Source organism: Cokeromyces recurvatus, assembly GCF_025118155.1.
Source record: "Cokeromyces recurvatus strain NRRL 2243 chromosome Unknown BX663scaffold_17, whole genome shotgun sequence".
Classification (NCBI taxonomy): Eukaryota; Fungi; Mucoromycota; class Mucoromycetes; order Mucorales; family Mucoraceae; genus Cokeromyces; species Cokeromyces recurvatus.
The window spans coordinates 505,962-524,080 of record NW_026251403.1 but is presented as its reverse complement, the minus strand read 5'-3'; the positions used below and the strand labels follow the sequence as shown (position 1 = coordinate 524,080).

General features: G+C 28.7%; 8 protein-coding genes across 8 annotated transcripts; 6 read left to right on the top strand and 2 right to left on the bottom strand.

The window, feature by feature from the left end:
- Positions 1–1,926: 1,926 nt before the first annotated feature.
- Positions 1,927–2,926, bottom strand: BX663DRAFT_513888 (uncharacterized protein). Its single transcript, XM_051528220.1, has one exon. It carries the CDS (start codon positions 2,828–2,830, stop codon positions 2,147–2,149), a length of 684 nt encoding a protein of 227 aa, XP_051381726.1. The 5' UTR covers positions 2,831–2,926; the 3' UTR covers positions 1,927–2,146.
- Positions 2,927–4,893: 1,967 nt separating this feature from the next.
- On the bottom strand, positions 4,894–5,569 carry BX663DRAFT_513884 (uncharacterized protein). The gene is made up of 3 exons (XM_051528219.1): positions 5,302–5,569; positions 5,126–5,212; positions 4,894–5,020 (listed from the first exon to the last, which is right to left on the bottom strand). The coding sequence occupies exons 1-3, from the start codon at positions 5,372–5,374 to the stop codon at positions 4,971–4,973; spliced, it is 210 nt and encodes a 69-aa protein (XP_051381725.1). The 5' UTR covers positions 5,375–5,569; the 3' UTR covers positions 4,894–4,970.
- Positions 5,570–6,000: 431 nt separating this feature from the next.
- On the top strand, positions 6,001–6,998 carry BX663DRAFT_513882 (CAP Gly-rich domain-containing protein). The gene is made up of 3 exons (XM_051528218.1): positions 6,001–6,108; positions 6,201–6,441; positions 6,510–6,998. Exons 1-3 carry the CDS (start codon positions 6,016–6,018, stop codon positions 6,893–6,895), a joined length of 720 nt encoding a protein of 239 aa, XP_051381724.1. The 5' UTR covers positions 6,001–6,015; the 3' UTR covers positions 6,896–6,998.
- A 36-nt stretch (positions 6,999–7,034) lies between these two features.
- On the top strand, positions 7,035–8,507 carry BX663DRAFT_513878 (uncharacterized protein). The gene is made up of 6 exons (XM_051528217.1): positions 7,035–7,078; positions 7,138–7,208; positions 7,273–7,612; positions 7,712–7,863; positions 7,948–8,039; positions 8,114–8,507. The coding sequence occupies exons 1-6, from the start codon at positions 7,061–7,063 to the stop codon at positions 8,332–8,334; spliced, it is 894 nt and encodes a 297-aa protein (XP_051381723.1). The 5' UTR covers positions 7,035–7,060; the 3' UTR covers positions 8,335–8,507.
- Positions 8,508–8,869: 362 nt separating this feature from the next.
- Positions 8,870–10,112, top strand: BX663DRAFT_571789 (uncharacterized protein; the record flags this gene model as incomplete). The annotated part of the gene is made up of 2 exons (XM_051532130.1): positions 8,870–8,943; positions 9,596–10,112. 2 exons carry the CDS (start codon positions 8,870–8,872, stop codon positions 9,867–9,869), a joined length of 348 nt encoding a protein of 115 aa, XP_051381722.1. The 3' UTR covers positions 9,870–10,112.
- Positions 10,113–13,550: 3,438 nt separating this feature from the next.
- On the top strand, positions 13,551–14,737 carry BX663DRAFT_456665 (uncharacterized protein; the record flags this gene model as incomplete). Its single annotated transcript, XM_051523864.1, has 2 exons — positions 13,551–14,017; positions 14,078–14,737. The coding sequence occupies 2 exons, from the start codon at positions 13,551–13,553 to the stop codon at positions 14,712–14,714; spliced, it is 1,104 nt and encodes a 367-aa protein (XP_051381721.1). The 3' UTR covers positions 14,715–14,737.
- A 718-nt stretch (positions 14,738–15,455) lies between these two features.
- Positions 15,456–16,207, top strand: BX663DRAFT_103078 (uncharacterized protein). Its single transcript, XM_051521465.1, has 3 exons — positions 15,456–15,498; positions 15,658–15,905; positions 15,992–16,207. Coding segments are annotated over exons 1-3 (363 nt in total). The 5' UTR covers positions 15,456–15,496; the 3' UTR covers positions 16,105–16,207.
- A 2-nt stretch (positions 16,208–16,209) lies between these two features.
- BX663DRAFT_103082 (uncharacterized protein) lies at positions 16,210–17,132 on the top strand. Its single transcript, XM_051521466.1, has one exon. It carries the CDS (start codon positions 16,310–16,312, stop codon positions 16,919–16,921), a length of 612 nt encoding a protein of 203 aa, XP_051381719.1. The 5' UTR covers positions 16,210–16,309; the 3' UTR covers positions 16,922–17,132.
- The last annotated feature ends 987 nt before the right edge of the window (positions 17,133–18,119 follow it).

The window sequence follows — 18,119 nt, the reverse complement described above, 5'->3', positions numbered from 1 at the left end:
CTGTTGTGAAAATCCGATCATCGGGTGTTAAAGTACTGCTGCTCATCATGAAGTTGGCGCGGAGAGTACCAGGATTAACATCCCCAAGCATTTTAATGTATAAAAAAAAAAAAAAAAAAAAAAAAAAGGAAAAAGGAAAAAAAGTGGTTATAAGATACATGCATAGTCATTTAAATAAAAATAAAAAAAAAGACTTGACAACAACAGAAAAGTGACAAGTTGTATAGTAGTAGTTGTAGGTATAATATATTATTGCAAACAAAGGTAGGTAAAGAGATAAAAGCATTTTTTTTTGGGGATTATCGTTTATTAAAATTTTATTATTATTATTATTTTCATTATTTATGAGATTACACTCATATTAAAATACAACAATTATTATTAATTATTTTGTGAGTGAAAATTACATAAGGAGGCTATAACAAACAGTAATAAGCTCAAAAAAAAAGGAGTTTTATGTATTATATTCAATTAATAAGATTTATAATGATATGAAATCAGTTGGATCAGAACAGATGGCTTTGGATAATAAAATTGAATATATAAAACTTACTGTCATTTCACAAGTCAAACAACCTGCGAGGAAATGATTCAAAATATCAAAGGCAGAGCATGTATTATAATTTATTATACCTAAAAAAAAATTTTTTTTCTTTTCCTTTCTAAATAAAGTGATACAATGAAAAAAAAAAGATACTACACTATTTTAAGCTTTTTCATATTGCGACATAATTTTAATATAAATTATACAGTCTATATTAATTGTAATTCAGTTTTCCTAAACAGGTATTTTCGTTATCTTTCAAAATTATACCAGTGAAATTAATTAATTTTTTTTTTCACCACAAAAAAAGGGGGGGAAGGAGGAAGGAAATGAAAGACATAGCTGACACCATAAACTACAAATTAAAATAGTAAACCGACTTGTATATCTTTTTTTTTTTCTTCTTTCCTCTGATCCTTGACGTTTAACAATTAGATTAAAATTATCGGATTCTATAAAAGAAATAGCAACTCAAAATAATATAGACCTGTCTGTGATATCATCTATCTTTTTTATATTATTAGAATGAGCTATTACCACTTCACTGTTATTTCCACATGTTTTTATTATCCTTTTTTTGTTTATTTTCCTATTCTCAAGTTTCTTTTGTGCGTGTGTTTAAATTACCTGTTGTAGATATTTAAATGACCGCTGTTTTTAATTACGCTGCGCAGTAGTCATAATAGTAGTAACAGTAGTAATAATAACATTAAAGTTGTGTGAAATTAGAATTCAACTTTGTTTTACATAGTATTTCATTTTAACTCCGTCATATAACTGCTATGATTAAAAAAAGAACAAAAAAAAAATTTTTTTTTTCCTTCAGGGTCTAAGATTCACATGATGAAAATATTTGCTATTTTAAAATTATAATAAAAATAATTCTATATTTGAAGTCTTAATTTTTTTTTTGTGATGAATTCATAATTATTAAAAGAATACAGTAAAATGTAAAAAAAGAAAAAAAAAATAGTTATAATTAAAATTCCATGTTGTTCCTAAAAAAAAAAAAAAAATAATAAAATATACAGATATGATACATTTACACAATTTTTACGTGTGATTTTTATTGATTATAATTATCTTAAACATGTTTATTATACCAGCTATATCTCACAATATATTATGTATTTCTGAGAAGCATTTTTTTTTTTTGGTTGTTGTTTTTAGGTCTTTGAAAACTTACGTAATAAATTTACATGTATAGTAGTTGAATAGTCAACTATGATTCTGACTGTAACAAAACTTTTATAACAAGTTTTATGAAACCCTTAAATTGCTATTTGTTTGTATTACAAATATTGCCCCAATAGTCACATCTGCCTTTTTTTTTTTTTTTTTTTTTACTTTTTTAAATTAAAACAATGTAAATAAAAAAAAAGAAAGAATTATATTTTATATTTTTTACTTTATAATGCATTAATGTGTATATATACAAATAAAAGATAGAGAAAAAGAAACATATAAAAAATAAAAAGAGAGGGAAATGAGGAATAAGAGGAGTTTATTTTTCTTCCTTTTTTGTCTTGTTTTTGTTTTTGTTATAGAAAGAAAAAGAAAAAAAAAAAGGGGGATATCATCTGGGGTTAAAAAGGAATTTACTTATTCAGATAAGATTGAATTTTCTCGACTGATAGAAGAAGTAGAAGAAGAGCAGTTATTTCGTTCTCTTGCACGAATTGCTTGACGTCTGTTCTGAAACCATATTTGAACTGTCCTTGGACTCATTCCTAATTGACGACCCAACTCAGCTCTTAATTGAGTAGAAGGGAAAAATGTTCTTTCAAAGACTTTATTCAATACATCTAATTGTTTAGAAGAGGCTCTTCGTCTCTTTGCCTTTAAAGGTAAAGCATCTTCACTTTCATCACTTGAATTTCTACTACTTGAAGAACATGAGTAAACAGAAGAAGAAGAGGGTCGTCGATGAGTATGTAAAAGCTCTTGTTCTATCTTTTTTGATTCAAGTTGATTTTGCCTTGAAGATCTTCTTTGTCGTTTATCTAGTAAACTATAAGGAGATACTACTTGTCGTGTTTTCTTATTATCGTATGATCGTTTTGTCCAATACAAGTTCATATAACCTTCTTCTTCTTCTTCCTCATTGCTTAATTTAGAATAATCATTAGGGTATGGATAGTCTTGTTGAAGGTATGAATGATTCTTTTGTGTTGGAACAGTATTTGAACATAATAAGAATGAGATATCCAAAACAGACGGTCTACTATATACTTTTGCTTCTTGTTGCACACTATTTTCTGTGAGCATATTACGAACAGAGAGCATCTTTTTTATATGTAAAATGTAATTAATAAATAAATAAATAAATGTAAAAAAAAAAAGAAAGGAAAGCTAGTTGAAATAAAATAAAATAGATAATAAACAAATAAAAATTAAAAAAAATAAAAAAATAAAAAAAAAGTTACGGTTTATATAAGTTTGATAAGAATAAGGTTTTATATTATATTTCTCTTATGATTCTATTTTTAAAAGGAAGACAGGCCAAAAAAAAAAAAAAATAAAAGAGAGATACGAATGAAAGAAACGGAAGGTAAAAAAAAAATATGTTTCTGTTTTCTTTGGAGAAATAATAATGAAAAGATTTTTTTTTTTGTAGGCATTTAATAATAAATAAGAAAGATGCTCAATTTTAATATTAAAAAAAAAAAGCACACCACTTTATTAAAATGTGAAATCCTAAAATTTGGAAAACAGGCATTTATAGATTCTATATTGATCAGGAAATGTTATTACATGGTATTTTTGTTCTGCTTTTTTTAACTTCCGATTCGGAATTGAAACCGAAAAAAAAAGAGAGAAAGAGAGAGAGAGAGAATGACAATAGGGGAATTTACAATATTTTAATTCCGTTTTTTTTTTTTTTTTTTTTTTTGAAAATTTTGTTATAATTATTGATGAATGAAATTTCCCTCTTCCCGTTGTGGTAAAAAACGGTTGATTACTGTAGTTTAAATGGGGTTTTTTTTTTAAAAAAAAAAGAAAATTTAGTGTGTATTTTTGATGTCATAAATGTATAATAAACATTAAAAGACATCTCTCTTTTTTTTTTTTTTTTTTTTTTTTTTTTTTTGCTGTTTAGAAAAAATAGAAATAAAATAAAATTAAGTCGAAAATCTATTATTAAATGTCTATCAATTAATATCATCTGTTTATTATTGAGTAGAATAGATAGAGTTAAAGTTTTAATAAACAGAAAATTTTTTTTCTCCTTAATTTATAATGTTTGCATAAAAAAAAAAGTAACATGATAATGTTGATTATAGAAGATATGGTATAATATAATAAAAAGGAGGAGAGATGTATGCATGTATAAGCCTCTTTCATTTAAAGACGTTTAGTGGTGGACTGTAATGATAGATATTTATTTTAAAGGAACTACATTCAATAGTAGTAAACAATACTACAAAGTTTTCTAGAAGGACATGTTATCTAAACTTATAATGTAGATTCTTTTTTTTATATCTTATTGTTATGCAATAATAATAATAATAATAATGCAGAATCATTACTGCTATCCTTTGTCAAAATGATAGTTTAAAAAGGAAAAAAAAAAAAAGGCGATATACTTTTAGCTTATCCACGGACAAGTTTTACGGAATAGCTCCGAGCATGGATCTCTTTCACAAGTGATATGCACAAAAAAAAAAAAAAAAAAAAAAAAAAAAAAAAAAAAAAGACCAAAGATAAAGTATGAATGTTTACTGTTATTGCTATTCAAAATGTATTTTAATTTCCACAGTCTTTTTTTTTATTTTTTCTTTTTTATTTTTATTTTTTATTTTTATTTTTTTAAAAAAATGTATGATGAATAATGCCAAGTATTATTTTCAAGATAGTAAAAATGGGTAGAACTTTCTTTAAAGAGTTGTTTTATAAAGTGACAAAATACAATATGTATTGCTGTGGACATTAGAAGTGTGTTTTTTTATTTTTTATTTTTAATAGAATCCAAATTCTGAGCTGGTAATAATGAAAGATCGTTGTTTTATCGTCAAGATAGAATTCTATTCCTTGATTTTCTTACCATTTTTATTTTGGAGATATACACAAAAAAGGGAAGAGATAATAATGCATTTAACAAGTATATATACAGAAAAAAAAAGTGACTACTTCTCAAAAGTATCATAAAATGCCCATTGATAAAAAAAAATACATATTCCTGTTACTATAACTACTGTCACCATGCATACATTGCAATCAAATAATTCTCTTTCAAGTGAAAACTTGTAACTCGTCTTCATCTATCAAAGTCTTTTTATTGTCCTTATAATTAACTACTCTTTTTTCTTTTAAAATAAGATAATCATCTATTCTATCATTTATGCCCTATTATTATTTATTACTGTTATCTTCTTTTGCAATAAAATAAATAAAATTAAAAAAAGAGAGAAATATACATTTGATATTATTCGCTGTCCTCATAACCACTAGTAGGAGTGCGAGCACGATTAGGGACTTTTTCGAAAAAATATATATATGCATATACATATATAAATATAAGCAAATTAGTCTTTTTTCTTCTTCTTCTTTTTTTTAATGTAATTATAAAAAACTACGTACGAGGATATGTGATAGGAAGAGGTTCGTAACCTTTAAATCCAAAATATTCACGTCTAACTTTTGGAACAGTCCACACCATGATGGGACCTAGAATGGAGACAAAATTTGCGGGGTAATAATAATACATGGTGAGTAACATTGTTTATTCATTCAATCTATTAAATAAATTATTCTACCAATGGATCCAAACACTAATGACCAAAATACAGAAGGTCTATCAAGAGCAAGGCGATGTAATTTAGCAAACATTTTGTATTATTTATAGAATGAGGGGAAAAAAAAAGAGTAATGAGGGAAAAAAAAAACCAAAAATAAAGGAACTTTTGTTTATTTTACACCCCAAAAGAAAATGGCGCAAAATATTTTTTTTTTTTTCATTACAACGTCACCAACAAATTCATCTCTGGCATCAAAAGGTATAGTACAGCATAAAACATCATTTTTAGCAGTAAGAAAGAGCAGCAAAAAAAAAAAAAAAAAAAAAAAAAAAAAAAAAAAAAAAAAAAAGAATTATAATCGAATCAATATTTTATGCTTCATTAGAATAGTATCAATTCTATTACTTTGTACAAAGAATGGTAATAAAAATTCATCTTCCTTATTGTAAAATGTTATTTTTTATTTTATGTTAATATCTTTCATTTAAAGCGAATATATAGATTTAATATTAAAGTATGATATTACCAAATATTCTAATAGAATCGTTACTATCATTACTACTCCTCATATCCTTCCTTCTTCCTATTCTCTCTCTCTCTCTCTTTTTTTTTTCTTTTTTTTTTTTTTGCTGATTATATTATATGAAAAAAAAAGTCAATTTGAATTTATAGCGGGACATTAACTTAAATTTTAACAAAGTTTTACTTCATCATCTTCCTTTTTCAATCATCATGTCCATCGTAACATTATTTGTTGATACATCTGACGAAAAAGTCAGTGCAGAAAGACGATTTGACAAAGCTTTGACTATCTCTCAACTCAAGGTAAAGTTTCTTTTTTTCTTTCTTTTGTTTTTTTTTTAAGAAAAAAAAATATTAATAATACAAGTTCATATTTATTTATTTATTTATAAAAGTATAAACTTGAACCTATTACAGGCATTCCTTATTCAACACAAAAAATCGAATTGTATCAGGGAAATATTTTACAGGGAACATTAGATGATGAAAATAGAATGTTGGGTTCTTATCCAGTGGAGGATTACATGAGAATTCATGTTATCGACACTAATCCTCATCGTGTCAAAAATCAATATACCGATGTCTCTCTTGTTGAAAAATTTGAATTAACAGAAGAAGAATATAAAAAAAGATCAGGTAAGAAAAAAAAAAGTTAAATATACAATCTTCTTTTCTTGATACAATAAATTCTATTGTACTGATAGATACTGTGAGAGCTTTTAAGGAACGTAATAAACTGGGTCGATTTTCAGATGAAGCTGCTGCAAGAGAAGAAGCAATAGAAAAAGCATATAAAGAAGCAGCAAGTAAAATCAAAGTTGGAGATCGATGTGAAGTAGAAGGTGATGATCAGACTACTTCAAGACGTGGTACTGTTCGATTTGTTGGTGAAACAAAATTCCAATCTGGTTTTTGGGTTGGTATTCAATATGATGAACCCTTAGGTAAAAACGATGGTAGTGTTCAAGGTGAAAGATATTTTACATGTCCTCAAAAATATGGTGGTTTTGTTCGTCCTACAAAGGTAACTGTAGGTGATTTCCCAGAAGAGGATTTCTCTTTAACTGATGATGAACTAGAAGAGATGTAGATTACTGTGTACAATTAATGTTATTTGTGAAATTTTATGCCATGTTCTTTTTTTTTTTTTCTCTTACTGAGCAGTCACGATTGCTCCTTAATTCTAGAAAGCCAAATAAAAAAAAAACTTTTTTTTTTTTTTTTTGACATTTTCGAAACAATTACTTTTATAAGAATGTCAAGTGAAGAAAAGGTATATAACATAATGACTTTCTTTTTTTTTTGTAATTTTATGCTTATATTTCAGAATAGTCTATTGATAAAAGGGAGAGTGTTACTAAAGAGGAAAACGAACAACCAAAACTCACAAAAGAGAGAGAGAGGTAGATAAGATAAAAGAAGTTTGTCTGATATGCATTTAAATAATAATAAAAAACTTTGTTGTAGATCGCCCTTTTCAGAAGATGAGGACGAGGAATTGGACGAATTTGGAAGAGTTAAACGTCGTAGACAGAAATTTAAAAGTGAAAGATCTGAAGAATTAGATTATGACGATCGATCAGACAGCGATCGAGATAGAAAAGAAGATAGATATTATCATAGACGCCATCGTCGTAGATCATCATCGGGTTCCCGTTCTCCAAGACGTTATTATCGACGACGATATTCTGATTCAGATAGTGATTATGAGCGCCATCATAGCAGTAGTAAACATAGACATTATCGTAGTAGTCACAGACATCATAGTGACCGTAGTTATAGTAGTCGTAGTAATAAAGGAGGAGATGTAATGGATTAATTTATTAATTAATTAAAAAAAAAAAGAAAAAAGAAAAAAGAGTACATGGATATTAATATGCTTTTAATCTATAATATATACAAATAGGTTTATACAGAGGCAGCTCAATATATTGATACAGAATTTTATCCAACAAAAATTTATATTGGAGACATTGAAAATGTCACAGAATCTCAAATTGAATCAATTTTCTCTCGTTTTGGACCACTTGAGAGCGTTAAGCTTGTTGAAGGAAAAGAGTAAGTAATAAAAGAAGGATAAGCATTTATTAGGTTTCTTGGTGAGTACTAAATTTTACCTTTTTTTTTAAAAAAAAAAAAAAGCTATGGATTTGTCACTTATGAAAAGAAAGAATCAGCATTAGCCGCAATTCAAAATATGAACGGCGCATTACTAGGATCAAAGCATATTAAAGGTATTACATAAAAAAAAGCTTTATTTCTATTATTTTTTTTTGAAGTGGAACACATATTTATGCATCCATTATAGTGAATCGTGCTAAAATACCGGAAAGAAATAAGATTGGTTTCGGTAATATACCTTGGCAAGATGAGGATGGCCTTATGGCAAAGGAGGCAGCATCCTATCATAGTTATAATCGAAGACGATCTTCTACACTTATGATTTTAGATAATTTAAAGGATGAAAACCAAACCTCACTAGAACTTCCTATACCTCGAAGAGCCTTAACTAGCTATGATGATCTTTAGATATATTACATGCTTATTTTTTTTTTATTTTTTTTAATTATCTATTTGAAAGGTTGTATTTTAAATTTGTGAACCTTAAAATTTCATTTTAATTCTTGTAAATTCCATTGCATAATAAACATAACGAGAAATAATGTGTTCTCTCAATTTTAAATAGCGCAATTTTTATACAATTCAATAGTTTATTATAATTAAATTTTTGATCTTTATGAGCACATAGTGTCTAAATAATACTGGATTGCCCAGGTCAGTTCAAAAAGGAGAAAAGGAACTAATATCTCTCTTAAGAGATAAGAAGTAACAAAATGAAAAAAAAAGAGTAAACTCAAACGTGGATGAGGAAGAACAGAGACTATTATGTCTGTATAGGAAGAGGTGGAGGGAAAGTAGAATTACCTTTATTAAAGACACGGGTTTTATATAAACTTTCTTTTTTTCAAGATTAGAGCGGAATACCTCTGTTCTAAAAGAAAGACCTTGCGACTGCATTTTCGATGTGAGATCGAAGTTTGAAAAGAACTTTCGACGAGCGGTCATGTTGGATTCTAAATGGCTTTATTATTATCTTTATCCCGCTTTGGATAAATTGGAAAATTTGAGCCCTCGAAGGTAATTACCGTTGTAGGGATTGAAATCTGTATCTTGGGCAATATTGATTTTAGTTGATTGATTCAAGTACATAGTCAAAATGTATTAGAAGAGCGACTACATTGGCGGTGTTGACATATTGAGAAGGCAAATGGGAAAAAAAAAAGTAGTTGATCATGATTGCTATCAGTAGTTAGAGGGAGGTATAGAGTTCAGTAATAGAACAGAAAGGTAGGTAGGTAATCAGTATCTATTGTATTGAATAGAGTGGTGTGTAGTTTGTAAGCGTGTATTTACTTAGTGTAAGAGGAACGTTTGAATAGAGGTTGAGGAGGAGTCTGTTTTGTAGACCCATGCCTGTAAAGGGAAGTTATTTTATTGTAGCGAGAACAGCTAATTTGATTTTTGTTTGTTGTGAAAGCTGTTAAGAGATCTTTCATTTGAAAGAGTGAAGGTAGCATTGTTGTTGTTGGTTCTTTAGAAGAACTTTGATCAGATAGCATTTCAAATCTAATTCGAAATAAATATTTTAAATTGAAGGGTTAATAGAGACTATAGTATGAAAATTGAATCTTTTTCGCTTATTCAATGTATCCCTTCCCTCTTTATTAGACATATCATTATGCTTATGTTATTTATTTATTAATTTTTTTAAATTAGTTGGTTCTAAAAGAACGAAAATAGGCGAATTAGAAACAAGCATATTGAGACAGCAAAAGAAAAGAGCTAAAATAGAGAATAGTAGTAATATTACTGAAGAACAAGTTTGCGATTTTAAAAAAAAATTGCTTAGAGATCATGTAACAGTAACAAAAAAAGCTAAAACTGGAAACCATTTTACGGCCAAAATACAAGAATATCATTATAAGCAAAATCTTGAAGGTGTCAGAGGATATCTATCAAGTCTTTATCTGTTCTCAAATATTTGTAAATTACTATATAATTAAGATATCAAACAAATCAATAAATAATAAAACCTACAAGAGAGGTTTCACACAGAATTTTTGGTATTTTGTTTCTCTTTTGGTGCTTGGATCAAAACCAAAAAATTTCAACGCTATTCCTAACGACTTACTGGAAGAATGGAACAATTTCCTCAAAGATAACAAAGCATCCCTCTATATAAAAAAAAAAGCAGGGATTTCAGACGATATAAAAGAGACAAGGTAAAATAAATGCAGGCATTTTCTAAGTGATAATATACTTATTGTGTAGTGGACACCAAAGGAGTATATATTGGACACCAAAAAAAAGTTTAAAATAAGAAGAAAATTCTAGTTATAGCATTTTTAATGGAATATTCAATAGATATTGTCAAGTTTAAAAGTGTTCGAATAGGAGTCACCAAGTATATTGTGGAAAGAATTATTGAATATACAAAGACGTGCTGATTTGACTGTACCTTTTATAGATGAATTTAGAACTTCCAAAGTGAAAAAAATTATTACTGCTCTGTTAACACCAGCTTAACATATCCACTTTTATATAAAATAGACTTGCCATTTATGCTTTGAAAAAAAATTACGTCTACAATAATGGGCTGTCATAGTGTCTTAGCTTGCAATCACGTTGCTACAACATTCTACAACTTTTGCAATGCTTGCAAAAAATATTTATCGAACTCTAAGGAGATACTAACTGATCAAGATCGTTTTTCTGCATTCTCTTGCCAGAAACAATAATATTGCCGTCTCAAACACAGAGGAGTTTTTTTTTTTTCTTAACATACTGTGCTTCCACTCTCAATTTACTGACTTTTTGAAAATACTGCCTACTTTTTTGAGAAAAATTGCACATTGTGCGAGGCTAATTTGCCCAACTTTTTGGATATAGATTGACCAGCTTTCACGAATTAGTTGACCAATTACTGGTCAAAAGTCAAAATGGTTATAAAGTTGTTTATTGAAATATTCAAGGAATATCTGCAGAATACTGGGAAAAAGTGACAAAGGTTCCATTACGGTGTCTTTGCTTCCAACAACTCTTGAAGTAAGAGTTTCCACACAAAAAATCGGAGAACAAAAGAATACAACTCCTTTATTCAGCACATAGTATGAGGCATTCAAAAAATCACAACCCAGCAATACTACCGCTTAAAAGGACTACCATAATGAAGTGGCATTCAGTCAGAATCACCTTACTGAAGCCAAAAGCAGTATATAAATACATCTTCATTACAATCTACAGCAAGAAGCTATGAATTCCCAAGCACTATGTTGGAAGTAGGTGTTTGTATCTTCTTTGCCTATTAATCAAGAGTCTAATCAAAGAGATGTCTAAAATACAGTATAAGAAAGCAATCCTTAGAAAGAACACATTAACTTTTAGTGACATGTAACTAACCTTCAGTATGTTACAAAAATCCAGAGAACAAAAGAATACTATCGCTGCGTACGACGTATAAAAGTACTATACGTCGTACGCCACAATTTAAGCTGCGGTTTTTTTTAATTGTTTATTTCTACTAATTTTTAATATAAAACTTCCAAATAAAAAATACATTATGTTTAATATACTATCATAGAATAAATATATCCAAAAAAAAGACATTTCTATTGCTAATATTCATTATTTTTTTAATGTTTAAATTTACAGCTATTTTGGCTGTGTTTTTTTTTACAGGGAGAGAAAAAAAAAGGGGGGGTAATCACACTATTTGCATTGTGAAATTACAAAAATGGATCTATAGAAAATCATATGATCATAGAGAAAGTTGAGAAAATTATTAGCTTTCCACATTCATTGTTATTTCTTTTTATTCTTTTAGATTAATACTTATTTACTTACAATTGTTTTATTTTCTATAGATATTTATTATATTCAAGGTAGTATAAAGATTTAGAATATCCTTATTAACGAATTTAAACTGACCAGTTTTATTTCTTTCTTAGCAAAAGAGTCTTGTTTATGTTGGCAGTAGCTTTTTCTACTTTTTATACAGAGCATTTTTCAATGATATGTTAAAGGTAAGATAATAACTATTGTCTATAACTCTTGTTCTTTATATTAACACATATATTAACTTGTCTATTATCTTTAATCAAACGCTTTTTAAACAGATAAACAAATGTATATAAAAAGGTAAATTAAAACATAACATTTATCTAATCTGTTGATTACAAAAGTATACTTTCTTTGTCTAATATAAAATATACCAACCTTGCCTTTTATTCTCTTCTTTTAGGACTTTTTACTTTTTTTTTTTTTTTTTTTTTTTTTTGTTTTCGGTAAGCATTTTATTCTTTTGAATAACAATACTCTTTTATTTTTTTATTTTTTACTAACTAATCAATTTTGTTTATTATAGATTGTTTATTTTGCTTCTGTTTAACTGCTATAATTTAACCTCTTAGACCCCTATCATCATTATCTCTGTCTTTTTCTCTTATTTATTTGTATCTATTTGCTGCGTAATAGTACTATTTCTTTTTAAAGATGCAAAGGTAAGTGAGTGCAATCCTATTTTCTATTATTAATTATTGTAAGAAATATTCTTTTTTTTTATTATTATTATTATTTCAAAAGCAATTTATTTTTTGTAATAATTCATTTGCTATATATGCCATTATTATTATTATTACTATTCTAAATGTAAATAAAGTCACATTTTATGTAAGCAAACTATATGTTTATTTATAAATAATGTCTAATAAACAAGGCAATAATAAAAGCCTAATATGTATTAAATATATTTTATAAGCCAGTAAGTAATAAAGATCAAACGTAAATAAACATTATTTATTCTGCAAAATACCAATGATGGTTCATGTTTTTCAAAAAAAAAAATAGCCAATCAAATGTAAAAAGTTATGTGTTGTATGTATGGAGTACTATACGGCGTACGCACGTACGACGTACCGTACACCATATATGCAGTACGTGAGTACGATGTATAGTACACCGTATAGTACTCCATACGTACGACGAATAAATTTTTTGCAGTGTATGTATATTCCCCCTAGTTAAAAGGCATTTGGAATTGAGAAATTGCTTACGTAGTCAATTTTCAAAAAAAAAAAAAAAAAGACAGACCATTCTCTTTTCTGCATATAGATATACTACCAATGAATTTAAGAGCTGTGGAATACATCGAAAAACACTATTTCAACTTTAGTGTTCTTCAATTTTCTCGTGTGTTAAAGTTAAAAAGTTTACAAGATGCTAAAAGAGAATTTTATGATGCAATCAAGTCAATTTCAAACCGTTCTCTAAAAGCAAAAAAAAAAAAAATGACAAGGATTTGATTCTATGGACAAGGCGCGTGAAAAAGCACAAATTGGATGTAGGTATGAAGCTTTCAATCATTTGAATGTGATACTAAGTTATTTTTTTTAAAGTTCTTTGATGATCAAGCTGTCAAAATTCATTTTTATTCAATCCGCCGTCGATCTTTATTTTATTCCGAGAAACTTTTTGATGTTCAAAACGCGGTAGAATTTACTAACGAACAACTTGCTGAAAATCAAAAAACACAAGAAGAAGCTCTTGAAGAAAACCATGAAAAAACTGATGATGGTACCAATGAAACCGACGAACAAAACGAGCAAAAAGATACTGAACAAACTAAAAATCTTTTGAATATACCAAGTGACGATCCCAAAATGAAATTTGAAAGAAGCTTCAATAAAATGAAAGCCGAAGAAAAATGGTATCTGTCTAATGGTAAATGTATGGAGGATGAACTTTTCGTTTTTGGGATGCAATGCAATGAAGAGCACCCTTGTCACTCCTTCATCGTAGATCCGACTGATGCCAACTATCAGAAATATCGAGTGTTCAGTGATGATGAATTGCAGGAAATCGGGTCGTTTGGAGAGAAGAAGCTGCCAACCATGCCTACTAAATTACGTGACTATTTCAATAAATACAATCTCACTATCACAACTGCTTTACGTCAGAAAATTTTTACACCAGAGCAATTGGATGAAAATTATTCTCAAGACATGGATTGGATTAGATTTACCGTTTATTCTTTCGTAAGAGAGTACGAATCCGAAAGTTTTAAACGACCACATAGTGAAGAATGGTATAAAGCACACGTATGGCATTTTCTAGATACAGTATTCAACAACGTAAGTGAGATAGAAATACTAAGGTAAGCTACATTGAATTTCTTTTATTCAATTTTATAAAGGGTTAACTCTGCTTATTTTAGAGGTGAAAAAACAAGTTTTTCCTCTAGTAAGAGAAAGAACAAGGATAGGTCTATTGGAGCCATTGACTCACTTGTAACAAAGAAAATTGGTTCCAAATGTGACATAATATTCCGCAAGTTAGTATGCAACCACGATAATGTCCTCGAATCCGGAGCCACAGAAACTGGCAAAGATTACGATGGTGACGATGCAATCAAAAAACTCATTAAAGGATATATCAAGCTGCCAAAATGTCTAAAAGATATGCTGGACAATCTAGCAATGAACATTCAAGCAATAGCTGACATTGAAGTTGTTGGTTTTATACACTCGGGATTACAATCTCGCTTTATCAGAGCTGATCGTCCTACCCCGTATGTAAAAAGAATAACAAGAGTCCGTTCCGTTCATATTAGCAGCGACATATCCAACTTCGGTCCTACTGTATTACCATCCATGAACTCCGCTTGGCTTGCTAGAGAAATTGTGAAGAGAGTCTTACTGTTGTTACCTACCTCACCTACTGCTGTCAGCAATGCTGATTCAAGTTGGCTAGAAACATATTGGACGTCTTCTAAACCATCTGTTATGCCTGAGACTAGCACTAGCTCTGTGACTTCAAATAGGAGCAACAAAAAAATTAAAAACATGCGTTAAATAGTTGTACATGTAAGCAAAACAATACTTATATGGATAACGAGGAAAAGTAAATTATAGGTAGTAAAATTATATTTTCTCAAATGTTAAAAAAAACAATGCTTTTCTACTATTATGCATTTTCGTGTTTTCTAAAAGAGTTATTTTTCCATCTTCATAAGAGATGCTCATTTTTGTGTATAATCCTTTGTTACTATAAGAATTCAAAATATTGGCCAACTTATTCGTGAAAGCTGATCAATCTATATTCAAAAAGTTGGGCAAATTAGCCTCGCACAATGTGCAATTTTTCTCAAAAAAGTAGGCAGTATTTTCAAAAAGTCAGTAAATTGAGAGTGGAAGCACAGTATCTAAAAACTAGTTTTATTTTGTCTAAATCTATTTTTGCTTCTTCTCAAATTTTTATTGATTGATTTAAAAAAATTATGGAACTAGTCTACATTTCATCCGAAAATATTTAGTACTATTGTTATTGTAAGTCTTGTTTTCATTATCAGACTTAATCATTTTTTTTTCCCCTAACACTTTGACAAATAAATAATGTACTTTGATAGACACCTCAAATAAAATACATCTTTTATTTTGTTACCTTGAATACAGTTTCCCTCATCTGAAAATTAACTTAATTCTAACAACAAATGTCCTCATTTCTTCAAAATAAAAATAATAATAGAAATAATAGTGTGACTGTTTCTTAACGTCACCTAATTTGTAGTCTTTTTTTCCCTACTTTTCCTTCTTCTTCTTTTGTAGAAGTCGAGCATTTAATACTTAAATTTACAATGTAAGAAAATAATTCTTTATCAATTCATTCTATTTTTCTTTATTCAAAGATTTATGAATAAAAAAAAGAGAGAGAGAGAAAAAGAAAAAGAAAAAGCATTCTACTCTATTTTTTATATTTAATACTTTTTTTTTGTTCAATTTTAATTATATAAAACAGGGCTTCCCCAAGATCTCAACATTCCAGATCACCTTCTCCTCGCCGCCGTTCTACTTCAAGAGGCCGTTCACACTCACCACGCTCCAAATCTCCTACTCGCCGTAGCCGTTCACGATCTGCTAGTCCAGAGCATCTGCATTCGATTCTTGTCACCAATTTGACGCGCAATGTAAAAGAAGAACATATAAGAGAGATTTTTAGTCAGTTTGGTAAAATTACTCACCTTGAATTCCCTTTCAACAAAACCTGTAAGTAATTAACAGTTAAAGATGAATGAATAAAGAGTGCAAAAAATAAAAATAGAATAACTATATATGTATATAATAACAAATAGTAAATACCAACAAGGGAAAAGCATATATTGATTTTGAAACACAAGAAGACGCTGATAAAGCTTTAAGTTATATGGATAATGTAATTATATATATTATTTATTTGGAAAAATGATTAACAATTGATGTATATGTTTAGGCGCAATTAGATGGTAAAAGACTTGATTGTGTTGTAGCTCCTAAATATCGTAAAAGATCACCTTCACCTCGTAGAGGTAAGTTCTTATTAGATAAAAAATGATTAATTTACTAAAATAAATATTTTAGGACGCTATTCTCCACCTCCTTATAGAAGACTTAGTAATCGTGGTCCTCTAGCAATGAGTCAACGTGGAGATCGTTTTGGTAGTGGTAGAGATAGAGTTAGACGTTATTCTCGTTCACCTATTCGCTCACCTATTCGCTCACCTATTCGCCGCGGAAGACGTTATTCTTACTCTCGCTCAAGATCCCCTAGCCCCAGCTATTCTAGAGGAAGAAAGAGATCTTATTCTCGTGATAGACGCAGTTATTCTCGTGATAGACGCAGCTATTCTCGTGATAGACGTAGCTATTCCCGTGGAAGACGTAGCTATTCTCGTGGAAGACGTAGTTATTCACGTAGAAGACGTAGTAGTTATTCACGAGGCCGAAGTTATTCTAGAAGCTTAACTCCCAGTCGTAGTAGATCACTTTCTAGTCGTAGTAGATCTCCTTTAAGTCGCAGTAGATCCCCTTTGAGTCGCAGTAGATCCCCTTTGAGTCGTAGTAGATCTCCTATTAGACGTAGTAGATCACCCTTGAGACGTAGAAGATCATCTTTAAGACGTAGTCGTTCACCTATCAGACGCAGCCGTTCACCCATCAGACGTAACAGATCTCCAATTCGACGAAGCAGCTCTCGATCTTATGGTGGACGCAGAAATTCAAGTGTCAAGCGTAATGACATATAAAACGAAAAAAAAAATCTATGAAAAAAAAAAGCAAGTAAAGGATTATTTCGATTTTAAAGCTACATTTATAACCATGCAAACACAAGATATTAACCATAATAGCAATAAATATACTTTTTTTTTCTTGATTCATATTTGAAGTAAATAGGCAGGCAATTTATCAACAGACTATACTTTTAACAGTAAGTCAAAATAAAGGTGGAATATTTATGGTGAAAATTCATTTTTTTTCAAATTCCTATAATTAAAACTAAAAAGTTTTGTAAATAAGATTAATGATCCTTGACATTGGAGAACGAATATCATGACTCTTTACGTCAGCATATAATGGTAGTTCTGCCAAATCTTAGATAGTGAAGGAGGAGGGAGGATTATAAGCATACTGAGTGAAAATCACATGCACATATATTATTACTCTGATAAAAATATCCATTTGAGAATTTCCTAGAAAATTAAATCACAGGCATGTATGATATTAATCCAAATAACAATATTCATATTAGAACTGTAAAAAAGCGCCTTTTTTTTTCTTCCTATTTAAATAAGTTATACTTTATACAGATGAAAGTTTGGTCTACGTTGTTGCTGATATTCCCTGATACAAAGTCAGATCCAACAACAACATTTGAATTTGTCCATAGGAATTAATCTCTTTCCTTTTTCTTGTCTTTTCCCCTACTTTTTCTTTTTTTTTTAGCAGTGTTTTTATGAATAATTGTAGCGTTTATCAAATTCATTCCTTGTCTAGGATTATCTCGACTTTTAAAATATGTGTACAATTTTTTTTTTTTTTTTTTTTTTTTTTTTTTTTTTTTTTTTTTTTTTTTTTTTTTTTTTTTTTTTTTTTTTTTTTTTTTTTTTTTTTTTTTTTTTTTGTTTATTAAAGGAGTTTGATCCAATTATATATGCATATATATTCCTCCAATAATTAACATTCCTATGTTTTGATCTAGAGGTACTCATATAATTAATAATGAAAAGAAGTTTTGTTTGCTTTAAATAGTGTTTAAAGAAAGCCAATATAATTAGTAACAATATTAAAATTTAAAAGGTAATGAATTATTTGCTGATTGTTTGAATCTAAATTTCCCAACTTTTCGAAAATAAATTGTCTACTTTTTCAACCAACCAAAACAGTAAAGCAATCACAAAGATGTCTTTATTCAAGCATTTAGGGATTACATTGATCGAGTGCTGA

What these genes read in the sequence shown, in the direction of transcription:
- BX663DRAFT_513878 (XM_051528217.1), top strand. An exon ending in GTAGTAATAAAGGAGGAGAT is followed by an intron (nt 7,613 to 7,711) that starts GTAATGGATTAA and finishes ATATACAAATAG; the next exon opens with GTTTATACAGAGGCAGCTCA. An exon ending in AAGCTTGTTGAAGGAAAAGA is followed by an intron (nt 7,864 to 7,947) that starts GTAAGTAATAAA and finishes AAAAAAAAAAAG; the next exon opens with CTATGGATTTGTCACTTATG.
- BX663DRAFT_103082 (XM_051521466.1), top strand. Translation starts at nt 16,310, where the DNA reads ATGAGTCAACGTGGAGATCGTTTTGGTAGTGGTAGAGATAGAGTTAGA.
- BX663DRAFT_103078 (XM_051521465.1), top strand. An exon ending in ATTCCCTTTCAACAAAACCT is followed by an intron (nt 15,906 to 15,991) that starts GTAAGTAATTAA and finishes AATAACAAATAG; the next exon opens with TAAATACCAACAAGGGAAAA.
- BX663DRAFT_513882 (XM_051528218.1), top strand. Translation starts at nt 6,016, where the DNA reads ATGTCCATCGTAACATTATTTGTTGATACATCTGACGAAAAAGTCAGT. An exon ending in TGACTATCTCTCAACTCAAG is followed by an intron (nt 6,109 to 6,200) that starts GTAAAGTTTCTT and finishes TATTTATAAAAG; the next exon opens with TATAAACTTGAACCTATTAC. An exon ending in AGAATATAAAAAAAGATCAG is followed by an intron (nt 6,442 to 6,509) that starts GTAAGAAAAAAA and finishes TTGTACTGATAG; the next exon opens with ATACTGTGAGAGCTTTTAAG.
- BX663DRAFT_513888 (XM_051528220.1), bottom strand. Translation starts at nt 2,830, where the DNA reads ATGCTCTCTGTTCGTAATATGCTCACAGAAAATAGTGTGCAACAAGAA.
- BX663DRAFT_513884 (XM_051528219.1), bottom strand. Translation starts at nt 5,374, where the DNA reads ATGTTTGCTAAATTACATCGCCTTGCTCTTGATAGACCTTCTGTATTT. An exon ending in ATTAGTGTTTGGATCCATTG is followed by an intron (nt 5,213 to 5,301) that starts GTAGAATAATTT and finishes TCTCCATTCTAG; the next exon opens with GTCCCATCATGGTGTGGACT. An exon ending in TCTTCCTATCACATATCCTC is followed by an intron (nt 5,021 to 5,125) that starts GTACGTAGTTTT and finishes TTTTCGAAAAAG; the next exon opens with TCCCTAATCGTGCTCGCACT.